Source organism: Nymphalis io, chromosome 22 (assembly GCF_905147045.1).
Source record: "Nymphalis io chromosome 22, ilAglIoxx1.1, whole genome shotgun sequence".
Taxonomy (NCBI): domain Eukaryota; kingdom Metazoa; phylum Arthropoda; class Insecta; order Lepidoptera; family Nymphalidae; genus Nymphalis; species Nymphalis io.
In genome coordinates, this window is record NC_065909.1 from 321315 (window position 1) to 337173 (window position 15859).

The 15859-nt window shown below is 43.7% G+C and overlaps 1 protein-coding gene across 1 annotated transcript in view; it reads left to right on the plus strand.

The window, feature by feature from the left end:
- The window catches only part of LOC126777308 (prolow-density lipoprotein receptor-related protein 1-like), a gene marked incomplete at its 3' end in the record, with an annotated part of 39514 nt that overhangs the window by 8627 nt on the left and 15028 nt on the right, over positions 1–15859 (plus strand). Inside the window, exons 2-21 of the mRNA XM_050500312.1 lie at positions 8325–8468; positions 8753–8884; positions 10016–10162; positions 11019–11129; positions 11203–11331; positions 11410–11551; positions 11817–11932; positions 12007–12169; positions 12235–12460; positions 12545–12719; positions 12796–12933; positions 13009–13192; positions 13260–13357; positions 13444–13576; positions 13653–13808; positions 14209–14351; positions 14429–14560; positions 14629–14806; positions 14923–15011; positions 15121–15204. Of these exons, the coding sequence (XP_050356269.1) occupies positions 8325–8468; positions 8753–8884; positions 10016–10162; positions 11019–11129; positions 11203–11331; positions 11410–11551; positions 11817–11932; positions 12007–12169; positions 12235–12460; positions 12545–12719; positions 12796–12933; positions 13009–13192; positions 13260–13357; positions 13444–13576; positions 13653–13808; positions 14209–14351; positions 14429–14560; positions 14629–14806; positions 14923–15011; positions 15121–15204 (2820 nt within the window). The remainder of the gene's footprint in view (positions 1–8324; positions 8469–8752; positions 8885–10015; positions 10163–11018; positions 11130–11202; positions 11332–11409; positions 11552–11816; positions 11933–12006; positions 12170–12234; positions 12461–12544; positions 12720–12795; positions 12934–13008; positions 13193–13259; positions 13358–13443; positions 13577–13652; positions 13809–14208; positions 14352–14428; positions 14561–14628; positions 14807–14922; positions 15012–15120; positions 15205–15859) is intronic.

Sequence of the window (15859 nt, forward strand, 5' to 3'; positions counted from 1 at the left end):
ATTATGACATCGATAATACAACTATATATATGAAAATAAATAGTTTTTCTATATGTATTTATGTGTGAATGTTTTGGTTAAATACATTATGTTTTGGTTTTCGGAAACGGCTTCACGAATTTTATAAACATTCATTATTTGACATTCATAAGTAAGACACAGCAATGTTCAATTTCTTGCATGAATATGATATTTCGAATATTCTCAAGAAGTGTTTATTTGTTAAGTTTGCAGTTTATATGTAATATCTTTTTTCGTCATTCTGAAACAGTTGATCAACACGCGTAGCCCAGTGGACACGTACCCCAATGAGCTCGTCGACTATATTGCAACGCAGTGTACAGCTTTGACTCCGTTCATATTCCACCCGCTAACTATATACTAGTTGCGGGAGCCGCCACTATTAACCAGATGACTATCGTAATACTACGCTTGCAATTTTGAACTACTTAACATGCTTATCATTTTGATTTCTGTAATAATCTTAAACGTTTTAAGTGTTTACCAAAATATTACTTAAAAATTGGAAACTTTTTTTTTCTTAATATAAAATAGGTAGACGGTCGGGAAAATGGTCATAAGTGATCACCATCGATATAGAAATTGGCACTGTAAGAAGACAATAAGAACTCCTTACATCGCCAATGCGTCACCAATCTTGAGAACTAAGATGTTATATCCTTTGTTTGACCGCAATTGCTCAGTCTCACTCGAACCGAACAATACTAGGTATTGCTACGGCAGTAGAATATGTGGTTAGTGTATGGTACCGGGTGGTGGTGGAAGATTGCACAAAGCTCTACCATCAAGTAGATATGGCAAAGAAATTTACTATACGCATTTATTAAACGAAATTACAAAACCTCACTCGCAGTGGCAAAAACTTATATGTATATAATACTTACCTCTATAAGGCATCTGACCGGATTTTTCAAGTCAAGAAGACGTTTAGCAACGTCCGGTCGCAGTTTTATAACACTAATTATTTGCGTTTCCTCATTATGTGACTAAAAAGAAACCTGCCGAGTGCGTACACACTTTCATGGGGGTATGTTAAATATATTTTGAGGGTTTATTTTTGGAAATTAAGCAATATCCTCACAGGTTTGATTTAATAGTCGAAGTAAAAATTTAGATAAGTCAGCCCCGATAGTTAAGTCATTAATTTAGTATTTGCCTTCATTGCCTGCGAGAACACGTCGGTTTCTAACGCCTAACGGACGTAAGACGGGAAACAGGTTGTGCTTATCATCAATATTATAAATCTTTACTTGATAGTATATCAAGTAAAGATTTACACCGGTGTAGTTGACAGTAACAGTAACAGCCTGTTAATGTCCCACTGCTGGGCTAAGCCCTCCTCTCCCTTTTGAGGAGAAGGTTTGGAGCTTATTCCACCACGCTGCTCAAATGCGGGTTGGTAGAATACACATGTGGCAGACACATGCAGGTTTCCTCACGATGTTTTCCTTCACCGTTAAGCACGAGATGAATTATAAACACAAATTAAGCACATGAAAATTCAGTGGTGCTTGCCCGGGTTTGAACCCACGATCATCGGTTAAGATTCACGCGTTCTTACCACTAGGCCATCTCGGCTTGTTATAGTTGACACCCTATTGTTAATTATTCTATCGCCAAACAACAAACAGTATGAAGTGTGACCCCTAATATTACAGGCACTGGGACCATTATGATATATCAGTTCAAATGCCTGGTGGCCTTTCGGTACTATAAAGTATTTTGCCTTTGCAATGGCTTTGGGGATACAAACTAGAACACTAGTCTCCGACTCCGGTACGGCCGCCGTCGCCACTATAGGCCAGGATGACATTAGTTTAGTACGACTCCTGATGTACTCGTATGCCTTCAAATCTATTACATAATTTAAAACAATGTATCGCTTCGTGATTTAAATCTGCAGCCGTAATCACTTCCCATCAGGTGGATCATATAATCGCCTGCCTTCTTATATATATTAAGTTAATGAATGCTAGTTGACTTCTAGAGCAAAGTCCGCGTTGTACGTTGATTACGGCGAAGCGAGCGCAGACGCGGGTGTCCGTGAGCGGGTCAATGTCGAGAGGACCACGGGATAAGAGGTATGATAGAGATTGTGTTTAAACAAACAAAGAACGCCGTTTTATTGAGCGAATTGTTCTGTTTGATCTTTGTTAAGCAAACAATGTAGTGTCTTATAGATTAGGTTACTTGTCTTACGTAGAGACGTACGCGGTTAGAGAACCGCGCCTTCTGCAGAGCTGATGTAACACAATGTTTTATATCTCTAATGATACATATATAGCAACTTTTGAATATCATAAACGGTTGCCACATTTACAAAAGCCACGATAGTATGTTAGCTAATATCCGATCCGTTTGCAGAGATCTACGTTTTCATATCATTGACGATCTAAGCGTAAGGTTATAAGTAAATATTTTCACAGGCAACTTGGCTTAGACCTAGAACCTAGAACTTAATTATTTTGACAGATTTGGCAGTTGAGTCGTAGTCTTAGCTTTGTGCTTTGCTTTTAATTTCATATCACCGAACTATATGACTAAAGAAAACATTTTAAATTTTTTAAAATAATAATGCTTAATAATATCCTCATGTGCAAGCAAGAACGCCCGCTGTCTATGATTGGGTGACAAAATTGCTTCAAATCCATTCATCACTGTCACACAGGAATACAGCCTAGTGCACAGGGCTTGTGTAAACTTGGTCCGGACGCAAATAAAACCTTATACATATTATATATGTTTTTTATTATGGGTCTGGGGTCATGGGGGCCACTCACCACGAGTGTTATGTTATTATAAAAACGTCAATATATACTTTAATGTGCCGCTTGTGGTCCTACCTTCATGTTATTAATGTACCATTAAGCGGTAACCTCTAATCTTTGCGCGAGTTCTTTTATCTGAATACTAATTCGTTTGAGTTCAAGATAAGTGTTTTTTACTTGAAAATAATACTCATTTGTTAAACTCGGTTTATCAAATCTTTAAATAGTACAAAACATAGCCGCTTATCCAGTCCGTCGGTTTGTTTGATTAATTCGATGTAATATATAGTAATAATAATATAATTTATATTGAATTAACAATTGTAGTATCAAAACAATAGAAGGCGCTCTGAGGAGCTAACGTAGCTCACGTTGACAATACTGTAAGAAATAGATACTGAATCGTACGTCTTGAACAAAATACTGTAACGTCTGCGCAAGCTTGTACATATTACCTATATTTGATTTAATGGTTAAGGCAAACATAGTAACCGAACGAAATAGACTAAAGTTATTATAAGACATAAATGAATCAAGCTTAGTAGTTCAAATAAACGTATTGCACAATATTATAATATCATAACACACATATTCATCTCAACTAAATAAATTAGGTTTTTTACATTTTAGAATTTTATACGGCAGTACCCATATATGTTTGAATAAACACATATAAAAACGCGCGGCGGGCGGTAAGTTGTAATGGATATATTTATATATATCTCGTTATTGAAACAATATAATGATACCGATATATCACGAGCACTGAACGATCGTCTACGTTACATCAAGTTTGACCCGCCACCTTATCCTCTAACTCGAGTCAGTTTGTTGCCAGCACAACGTAGTCAATTATAAACTGTACAATAATTTCTCTTAATTCAGTAATTAATGTACCTCGACGGTAGAACACAACAAAATCTCTGAAAATGAATACCCTTCATATGGAATGCCGTACAAACTAATTGAATCGGCAGATGGAGAACATACTAACCGAACCAATAGACTTTGTACTTTATAAATATAGATGGTCTTAACAAAGAGCTACTTAAACGTTGACACGCGGAGCGGCGGCGCGGCGGCCCACAGCACAATGGGCGATCTATTGACCCACGATAGTGATATCTGCAGATGACTCCTCGCTCTACAGCGTACGGACAATACCTCGATTGTCATTGCGGTCGGAGATAATAAGGGTGTTACTTACACATCGGCAGCTCACTGCGCTCGATACACTCATAAATAATTGAGTGAACAATTTACAGACAGGACACACGCCGTAAATCTGTTCGGGCGCGTTATGCACGGTTTGGCTTGTTTTTCTTACAACGTCTTTAGATGAGGGTGAGCACCTACAACCGTTGGTCGTTATTGTTGGTTCAGTGTCTAGCCTAAAGGCAGGTTACCAATTTCTTAGTTGTCGGGCTTAATAAAGTTAGTATTATGTTTTTTAGTTTTATCCTTATTTATAGTCTAATTAGATCGGTAGGGTTGTGATTTTTTCTATTACATGTTGCTGCTATGACCTATGAGCAACTACGAGTACATATAGCATGTTCACGTGTAAGTTCTAGCAAATGGTAATACTGTACCTAATATGGTATATAAGGAGGCATTACAATAATTCAGTAAATCCATTTTTCTTTAATAACTAGAATAATAAAATTATCGCATTAATATCATAAATACGACAGGTAATGTGTCTTGTGAATATTTGTTAATTCTTCACGCTTTAGCACAGATAAAATATGACATAATCAACATATTTTGGCCTTTTTATCCCTTTTAACTGGATTTTTATTATAACGCGGGCGAAGCGGCGGCCGAAGTGCTAGTTGTAGATAAGGGTTTGAGTTGTGTCTAAATCATTTCGCTGTTCGGAAATCCCGGACCGAGTGTCGCTAATATTTCTGATGAGTTGAGTACATAACATTGTTATATTTCTTACTGTCATATATATTTTATTTCTCTATCGTTTGTTACAGTTTCAATGGTTGAATTCGTTAATCGTCATTTCGGAACATGTTAGTTTGTTTTGTCACAAGTACTTTTGCCTCTTAGGTGATATTGTGTCACCTCACACAATATAACTAGGCATTAGCCTGCGCCGTTTATTTACTGTCATGTATCTACTACGTCTTACTGCAGTTATTCTTCAAATAAACTTCGTAGACAAATGATTGAAAAACAAATATGATTGCAAATATGTAGTATTGTATACTTATATATACTTACTTATGTAGGTAAAGTATAAATAGGTATTAACTTTTGTTGTGCGGCATTATTATTATATTATTTTGTGTAACGTACATTTTTTGAATTGCCTCATATACATATTATATGAGTAAAATCAATTCAATTTTAAATTTAATGAAAATATTCTGTTGTTCGTCTTACGTTACGTTGTACGGAAAGCGTATTATAAATAAAACAAGCCGTTCGTCTCGGATGCATTTTATGATATCTATCTGTCTTGAGGTTATCGCCGCAGTAAGAGTGAAGTCAGTCATACAACAACCGAAACATTATCTCGCGCACTGCGGCCGGGCTCATTCCGCTCCTGCACTCGCGCGGTCAGCCCCGACCTGCGGTCTATACGCACAAACATTATTGTAACTTTACATATTATAATAACGGCGGCTACAGATAATATATTTTGACTGCAGTAAATACATTATATTAGACGTAAAATATTAAAATGATTGCAAATGAAGAAAATATTATGTGGAAAAAATTCACTTTCAAAATTAAATCCGCGAATTGTTTGCCTTGAACCCGAATGAATGAAACGTTAACACAAAACAATATCGAATGTCATTGAACTTACAAGATTTTTTTACAACGAACTTAAGCCGTAGGTATACTTCGTGAAGGTTAGGGAAATAACTTTTTTTATTTATTTACTTTTCTATTATAAAATGTCAGTTTATAACGTTAGGGCTTAACGCACAAACAGCATGTCATATTTGTACGAGAGAAAGGCGACCGAACGATACTCTACACACTGTAGCGAGCGAGCAGCATTGTAGATACGTCTCAGACGATCATCGAAATCAACTTCCATGTAAGGATACTCGACAGTTAACTATGATATCCTGTCGGGGCACAAACCACTTAGTTACTAGTTTAGCGAGTAACTATCAATTACAGGCTCGCTCGGCCGCGTCGGCCTGCGAGACAGTATATAATAGACGGCATACGAGTATACTTTATACATAAAACTAATGTAACGTTGTCGTTTTTTGAATTAAATGTACACGCACACACATGTCCAATAGTATACGCGGGAGAAGTTAAATCTTTTCTCGTGAAAATCATTATAAACGATGCACTTCAGACCTTGAAATCTATCTCTCAACAGAACCAAAGACGTTTGTCTTAACTCTAAATGGTTGTGACTTATAATCCGGTTCGCGTTCATCGGTCAGCAGCATATACATGTACTACTTTTCTTTGCAGGAATTGATTCAAGCTTGACAACTTAACTTTATTCATGTGTAGCCGTACTGACCCGCGGCCTCGTCTTAAGCGATGATCATGAGATACGAGTACGTGCGCTGTTTATTCGACAGTCGGCACTATCGCATTAACCATTCATTGAAGCGATTGCCTGTTTGTAGTGCCTAATGAAGTGCATACAACACTTATATACAGGGCCAAAATATGACGAGAAGAGTCTTTGAGTAATGATTGCGATTGTCCGCGCTGGTGTAATTGTTATATAAAAACCAAATAATTAATAAACGTCCCAAGAAAGGCACGAATTTCATGTCTGTATAATAGTTTATTAAAATGTCTTCAAAAGCTTTTTAGTCTGATAAGTGGACCTTGGATCCGCCTTTGATCTACTTGAAAAGACGATGATATCTGTTATACACCTGGTTAAGAAGCCGCTGAATAAAACCCAGGATGAAAAGGCAAGCCTCGCGTCCTGTACTCAGATTGGTTGCGCCTTTACAGGAAGTGCCTCATGAAATACTGTATGTTAACGCCGAATTAATATCGGGGGATCAAACGGTAATTGAAACTTAGGAAGAGCCTTTCACTGTTTACACTAATTTATATTGTCTTATTTTTTAACAAAATCATTTTTACATTATACATATTAGTAACGAATCTAGACAGCGCGATTTAGGAAACTGACATATTTTATTACCGCCATCTATCGCCACCGAATAGTAACACATGCCGTTATACACCTATATTAATGCAATGCTATCAAGTAGATTATAATATTGACGTATGTACGTTCGCTGTTGCCAGGATAAGCATGTTTCTATATTAATTTATTTAAATGATGCAAGTACAAACAGGCCATTTTATGTTCATAAGAGCGAAAATATTTAAATATTCCTTAAACATTGCCGGCGACGAGCTTGCCTTACTGATTGTCAGTCGACGATTGTTAACGAAAGCAAAGTATTGTTTATATTGTACGCGTTTCAGAATTGTCAAATTATGGATAGTACATAAAAAATCGAAATGAACAAATTATATAATAATTTGTTTGTTTGCTTGAACGAAATTGTCTTCGAGTTGTTCGCTCAGTATCTATATAATAACTGCCTCGTCGGCCTCGTCGACGTCGGGAAGATGTATCACGTCTTTGTAGCAAAACTAGCTACAGGACGACTCTACTTAATAAGAGTTAACTGTTAGTATTTGGTGAACCATATCACATATAATAATGAATAATATGTTAATACAATTTCTGTTATTCAAGTAACATATTTTTTATTTCGTTGCAAACAGTGATTCATTTCTAAAACTTGTTATATGAAAATAAATGTCACATATTATTATTTGCATTAAAGTATCATGATCATGAATGGAAATAGTTCATAACGAATAAAAATAGACGGATGACCATATCGAGAAATTAATAAAGACATCGTAAAAAAACTATACAAATCAAATCAAATAATTATTTATTCAAGTATGCTCATAAAGGCATTTTAAAATCGTTGCAGCATTTAATTAAATATAGCGACCGAGAGATTCGGCAAGTATTAAGCAACTGAGTAATCGCTCTTACATATCAATTTATTATTATTTATGGACAAATGTACAAAGACTATTGTCCGCTTATTTACAGAAAAGACTTACACTAACACTAACAACCCGTTAATGTCCCACTGCTGGGCTAAGGCCTCCTCTCCCTTTTGAGGAGTAGGTTTGGAGCTTATTCCACCTTAAAAGACTTGCCAATTAGTAACCTAAGTATACATCTATCGGTATGCGAAATACATTATTGTCTGTATTTTAATTATTATTATTATATATTATTAATAAATAAATTAAATATACAAACGTATGTAGGTTGTATTGTAGAATGTATGTAACATTAGACATGCCTAAATGTGATTCCATTACTTTCGCTGTAGTAATATCAAAAACCCTAAGCAGAATTATTTTTAAATTATTCGAAAAAAATGACAAAATATTTTTTTAGCATTTATAAGGTTTACTAATATAAAAATCATAAAACATGATAGATATAAAATATAACTGTATTTTAATGGTTGCTAATTGCAGGCGTACCCGGCGAGGAGCTGACGGGCGGCGTGCAGTGCGGCGAAGAGCAGTTTGCGTGCGCAGACTCGTCGCGCTGCGTGCCCGCCGCCTGGCGCTGCGACATGCGCCCGCAGTGCCCCGACGCTTCCGACGAGATCGGCTGCAGTACGTGCCGCACTCTTAATACACATACACTTTACTATATTAGTCAATCAACCCTGCAGGTAGCCGAGAGGATATTCAGACAATACGATTACGAGTATATTCGTTATACACTTTGGGCCTAAGTACCATTAAAGCTCCACGACGAATTGATGTTATTATTATATCACGTAATTGTTGTATAAATGAAATAAATGATAATAATGTCTATTAACCAAAATCAAAGTATTATACATAAAATTTAGAACATCTTCAGTGAGTAGATTAAATTGGATGTTTCTTCGCAGCGTACAACATGACGTGCGGCGCGGGCCAGTTCCGCTGCGCGCGCAGCGGGCTGTGCATCGCCGCGAGCTGGCGCTGCGACGGCGACGCGGACTGCGGCCCGCACGACGCCTCCGATGAGGACCCTTACATGTGTAACTAACCCATAGATCATTACAATATTAAATCCATTTTTCGAAAGCGTTGGATTTTCATTTGAACCAGAGACGAGCGCTAGATAAAGCTTAATATTTATAATGGGCTGTTTCTGGGAATTTCATATTTAATAGAGGCCGTTTAACATTTTATGGAAACATTACGCTGGACTGAAAAGCAGTAAAGATAACAAAAAATTTATTTGCAATGTAAAAAAATCCTTATTGTAACTTACTCCTCCTAGCTGTTGTTTGGGAATTTAAATCATATATACATTGTACCGCCGATTCGGAATGGAGATTCTACTGTACACAAATACTGGTTTTTGCACTTTTAATAATCATATACAAGTAATAATGCAAGTACCTTACGCCCGAGCAGCTCGGGCAAAACCCCAAAGTTATACACTGTAAGATACTGTAGTAGGAATATAAAGCTGTGTAGCAGTAGTAGCAGATTGTTGTCTAACATTCCTAATCTTGTATGCTTCAGAGCAGAATAGAAATCACATATGACATCCCGAAACTTATTCGCTGGAAAAGAATTCTGTCATCAGGAAACAATACAATATCATTAACATAGAATGAGTGAGCATTTATGTATATAAAAACAGAAATGTATGCCAAATTGTAGAACGTCAGAAGACAACACAACAAACCAATTACATGTTGTTGTGTTCTAGGACTTGGATACGAAGCATTTATACTGAAATTAATAAGGAGTTGTTAAAAATATTTTTTGAATAACTTATGTTTCCCGTTTAAAATTTATGAAAAATCTTTTAACTTTGTCATAGTTCTTAACTGACCGAGACGACGCTACGTCAACCTACGTATATTTGTCAATATTTTAAATTTTAATGACCACTGCTACCAATATCTGTTGTCATGTATAAGATTTCCCAAACTGTCCCTGCGGATAAAACACGATACAGACATAACCTTACATTATAAAATTACATTAAAAAAAACCTACTGAGTTTTTATTCGTTGAATTAACATTCTGAACCGGTGGGAGCATTACAGCTCATTAAACTTACGCTTCACGAAAACTGTTAAGTACACCGGTCGAGGCCGAGACGCACAGGTCCTATTAACGCCTATTAACGGGGCACGATGTTTCGTTCGTAGGTGAGAGAGACTTCAAGTGCTGGGGCAAGTGGGCGCGCTGCGCCACGCCCGAGCACGGCCAGTTCAACTGCGTGCCCGTGTACCACTTCTGCGACGGCGTGCGGCACTGCCTCGACGGCAGCGACGAGTGGGACATCTGCGATAACTGTGGGTACAGAATGTGGATCGCGTTCGGACATATCTCATTTGTTTAAAGCTGTTATTTGAAAAGTTACAATAACCGTTTTTCCTGTTTGCCTCACGTCCTTCGACGATATATTTCGATCTTCTTATCGATAAATTAGGTATCCGATTAAATCATAAAAAAAACAGGCAATCACAGGGACTGCCGATACAAGTGAAAACTTGAAATTGTTAAATATATTTTTACTGTGTAAATACATTTGTCCAATTACCACGTCTATTGGGAGTCCAAGTAACAATTCTATCCCTTTTCATTATTTAGTATTTTATTCATCAAAACACACAGTATGTCGCTAACTCGGTATACAGCTCTATATATTAATACAGCTTAATTGAAATAAGTAATAGTTAAAATACACTTTACATATTATTTGTATACACTAAGTGTTTACATAAATTTCAATCATTTTTATCGAGCCTATCCCTTACGATAAACAAGCACAACGCGCCTTAAGAAGTATTTACTTCAAAAACACTGGCGAACGCAAATATTGCAATAAATCGGTTCGCTTCGATCTGAAGTGTTCCCATTCCTACTTGATCCCGCAAAGCGCATACACTCGATATGGTAAAGCGAATCAACACTACCGGGAGTCGCCGGCGACCGGAGAGTCCAGCCGCTACCCAGCCACGCGGCTCAAATCACTTTATCAGACGTCACAGACCACTAAAGACAAATTGTTAGTAGAAACTGTTCAAAATGCATCAAGTTGTGTTTTTGTATGTCAAATTAATGGATTCCATTTTTATTATGAGAAGTGTATATTTTGTAATAAAAAATCGATGAATTGTTATAATTATTTTCTACATACGTCCCCAGTCACCGAGGCGTCGTGCGCGTCGCACGGCTGCAGCACGTGTCGGCCCACGCACGAGGGCGTGGCGTGCTACTGCCAGCCCGGCTACGAGCCGCGCGACGGACTGTGCGTCGGTCAGTAGCTCCCCCGCCCGCGCCTCCCCGCCCCCACCGCCCCTCACCGCCCCTCACCGCCCCTGTGTTACAGACAGCGACGAGTGCGAGTGGGAGGGCGCCTGCTCGCAGCGCTGCAGCAACCTGCCCGGCTCGTACACCTGCGCCTGCGCCGACGGCTACACGCTGCGCGACGACAAGCGCTCCTGCGCCGCCATCAACGGTACCATCCCTTTCGAATGTCGCTGACCATCCGACATTTCGAATGTCCGTTCCCGACTGATCGTTTTGTCGTCGGCAGATCCGGTGGGCGCTCCGCTGTCGCTGGTAGTTGCGACGCAGAGCGGGGTGGAGCGCGTGTGGGCGGAGGGCTCTCCGCCGCAGACAAACCGCTCGCTCGACGCGCTCGGGGTCAAGGCCTTGGACCTGCACTACTCCAACCGGTACTATGATTCTTTTCTGTCCTGTAGATATATAATTAACGTGAATACGGCTCGCCGACCCTGATTCCTGAATAGAAAATACATGTGTGCCCGGATGGATATCGTTTCCAACGTAAATTTAGTATTTATCTTTCATAATACGAAAAATTTAATTTCTATTTTTCTGATTTCATTAGTTTCGGCAAATGTTCCGTCTCAACTTTGACGATATTAATAATATAAACGACGTCGAATTAATCATATTCAACGGCGATATTAACTTCAGATCCATTTGCTACGTACACCATAACATAAGTCGCTCGTCGCTCGTCTGCGTGGACGCGGATAACTTCAGCAACCGCACCGTCCTGGCGGCGCCCGACCTGTTCCCCGACCTAAACTGTAAGTGTCGTCGGCCCTCGGCGCGCTCGTCGACGCGACCGCCCGCTCATCATTACGCGTTTCCTGTCGAGCAGCGATCTCCCACCTGGCCATCGACTGGATATCCGACGCCTGGTACTTCGCGGACGAGGCGCGCGAGGTGGTGTACGTGTGCGACGCGTCGCTGCGCTTCTGCCGCATCCTGCTGGACTCCGGCCTCAGCAAGCTGCGCGGCCTGGCCCTGGACCCCGCCGCCGGGTGAGCGCCGCCCGCCCACGCGCCGGGCCGCCGAGCGCGTCTGACCCGCGTGTCCGTGTCCGCAGGGCGCTGTTCTGGAGCGCGTGGGGCGCGGCGGCGCCCAGCGTGGCGCGCGCGGGGCTGGGCGGCGCCGGCGCGCGCGCGCTGGCCGCGCTCAAGCTGGTGTACCCGGGCGCGCTGGCCGTGGACCCCGCCGCGCGCCTGCTGTACTGGGCCGACGCCTACCTGGAGAGCGTCGAGCGCTGCGACTACGACGGCGGCCGCCGCCTCACCGTGCGCCGCGGATACGTCGTTAGTACTCGCCCGACCCCTCCGGTCTCCCCCTCCTGCGGCCTTTAGACAAACGCACACACATGTGTATGTACGTCTCCCCAGACGCAAAAACTTCAACACATATCGGTGCTGGAGAGCACGCTGTACCTGCCGATCTGGAGCAACAACAGCGTCGCGGCGGTGTCGCGCTACAGTCGCGAGCGCCGGCGCAGCTCGATACCGCTGCGGGCGCGCCCGCTCGCCGCGCTCGTCTACCACCGACAGCGACAGCCACTCGGTCGGTATCGCCCCATCTTCGCGAACGAGATGACACTCGGAGGGGGCGATTAATTAAGCAGACTTGTCGTGTGCAGTGTCGCACCCGTGCGCGACTAATAAAGGCGGCTGCGCGCACGTGTGCGTGACGGCCTACCGCGGAGACGCACGCACGCCGCACGCGCAGTGTCTCTGCAAGCACGGGTACCGCCTCGTCGGCCACGGGGACTGCGAGCGTGAGTATATCCCCGTGCGGCTTTACGTCATCACGTGGCCACCCCGAGTGTACGTTACTCGTCGGACGTGTGCAGGCGTGGAGGCGGAGAGCTACCTGGTGGTGTCGCGCGGCTCGCCGGCGCTGGTGGGCGGGCTGGTGCTGGCGGGGCGCGGCGCGGCGCACGACGAGCCCTTCGCGCCCGCCGCGCACGCCGCGCGCCCCACCGCCGCCGACGTGGACGTGGCCGGCGAGCGCCTCTACTACTGCGACGTGCACAGGTGCGCCGCGACCCGCCGCGACCCCCTGTGTGCACTTGCAGCTCACTAACCGCTCGCGCCTCGGCAGGTACGAAATCGTGCGACAAAAACTCGACGGCAGCGAGCGAGAGGTTTTCGTGGGAGACGATGTCGACAACTGCGAGGGATTCGCCATAGACTGGATGGGTGAGCGTCTTCGATTCTCTTACATTCGTCGGTGTCTCGCGCATTTGACCTTTGACTTTGGTGTGATACTTGGCCTCGGTTCGCAGGTCGCAACGCGTACTGGACGGACGACGCGCTGGGACAAGTGAGCGTGGCGCGACTAGACTCTCCGGCGCGACGCGTGCTGCTGCGCGACCCGCACTTCAACCCGCGCTCCATCGCCCTCGACCCCGCCAACGGGTACGGCCCCGCCCCGCCCGCGCCCTCCCCGCCCGCGCCCTCCCCGCCCCGGCTCACAGCCCGCTCGTGCCCGCAGGGTCATGTACTGGTCGGTGTGGGCGAGCGCGCTGGCCGCTCGCGGACGCATCGAGACGGCGGCGATGGACGCGTCCCGCCGCCGCACGCTGGTGGACTCCGAGCTGCACTGGCCCAACGGGCTCGCCCTGGACCTGCCGCGCCGGTACCTCTACTGGTCAGTCTCCGCGCCTCGTGGCGGTAGCGGTTTATTTTTAGCTTTAAAATTATATCGGTCGTCAGCACAGCCCCGGTGTGTTTTTAGTCCAGACTTGTTATATAGAAGTGATCTTTACCCTCAAAATATTATTGAATTTTAGGGTTATTTGATTGGCTAATGAAGGCCCTAAGAGGTGATCAATATTTAATAAATAACGGGTCCATGACTTTAATGAAATTTACTACCTACCTTCAACATTTAAATTCGAGGAGTAGAACGGCGAACGGCGAGATGTGACACTCGCATAAAAAAAAAACTTCTCGGGCTCTTGTATTACAATAAATCTTTATCGGGCACGAATGAATAACGCTAAACTATACTGTCACTTTGTACAACGAATATGAACGTCCCGCGTCAGGTGCGATACCTACCTCAATAAGATCGAGCGCGTCCGAGTGTCGGCGACGGGAGACCTGGCGCCGGGGGCGGCGCGCGAGCTGGTGGCGCAGCAGACTCCCGACTTCCCGCTCTCGAAGCCCTACGGGCTGGCGCTCTACGAAGGTATCGCAGTCGGTCGGTCGAGGTGCCGAGTAGCATCGCTCGCACAAATGCCGTATCGCTAACGAGTGTGCGCGTAGACAGCGTGCTGTGGAGCGAGCACGGCACGGGGCTGGTGCGGCGCCTGCTGCAGAACGGCTCGGCCGACACGCTGCGCGCCTTCCCGCCGCCGCTGTACGACGTGCGCCTCGTGTCGCGCGCCGCCCGCGCAGGTACGTAGGCCGCTGCGGTCGGGGGGGGGAGTGCCGGCCCCACCCGTAGTAACGCTTCCCGCCGGCAGGCGAGAACGCGTGCTCGCGCGACAACGGCGGCTGCGCGGAGCTGTGCCTGGCCACGGGCGCGGCCGAGCGGCGCTGCGCGTGCGCGGCGGGCCGCGAGCTGCGCGCCGGCGGCCGCGCGTGCCGGCCCGCCCGCGCCGCCCGCGACTGCCCCGACAAACACTTCCACTGCGGCCACGGGTACGCGCACCTTGTTAAGCGTTTATTTTACTTCTGACTTCTCTCCGTCGACGCTCGCTCGCGACGACCGATGCGATCCTGCCACTCATGCCCTCCTCTCGTCCGCACCTCGGCAGACGCTGCATCGACGCGTCGTTCCTGTGCGACGGCGACGCGGACTGCCCCGACGGCGCCGACGAGGACGCCTCCGTCGGCGGACCCTGCGGTAACGCCTCGCTCGCACTCGCTGCGCGCAAACGCGCGTCGTGCGCGTGCGAACACGTCCATACAATTTTACACGTGCTGAAGATTTTATTTGATAATGTACGTTTCAGCCAACGTGACATGTAACGGGGACGAGTTCATGCAGTGCGGGACACGATGTATTCCGAAGAGCTGGGTGTGCGACGGACTGAAAGGTCAGTGCTCATTCTCGCTCGCCCCACAGTGGTAGACGATAAGCACAGTATAAACATTTTTAGTATTCTGTCTTTATACAAACGCGAGGAACGCGAGGAATTCTTTCTGGGAATTCTATTTGAATGAAGAATTATTTGATTTTATTTGTATCATACGTACAATATTAGACTACGTATTTGACTTTCAAAGAAACATAATATGGTAAAAATCAAATTCTATGAGTCAGTCATTAAGGATCTTTTCAACTTATACCATTGGCGACACGGCGTTTTTCATAAATCATCTTCAAGATCAACAATAAACTTAAGATTAACGTTGAAACGCATTTTTCATCGATACAAACACTTATTATGACAACTTTATCGGTAAACAACGTATCAAGGCAGTTGTTGCGATGTGATTAAACATTAAAACTCATATCACATTTATTGCAAATCAAACTCGTTATTTTATTTTCTCAATTTTTATTTTTACACGTTTCATCTTAATTCCTTTTGACAAACACTCTTTTTTTAGAATTGAATTTTACACGTCACATTCTCGAATCCAAATTTAAATAAAGATAAAAATCTACATAAAAAGGACATAAAAGGTACATTCTTAACATACCGCCTCCCAAAGAACATAATTATGTTCTTTCAAAACTGCCTAAAA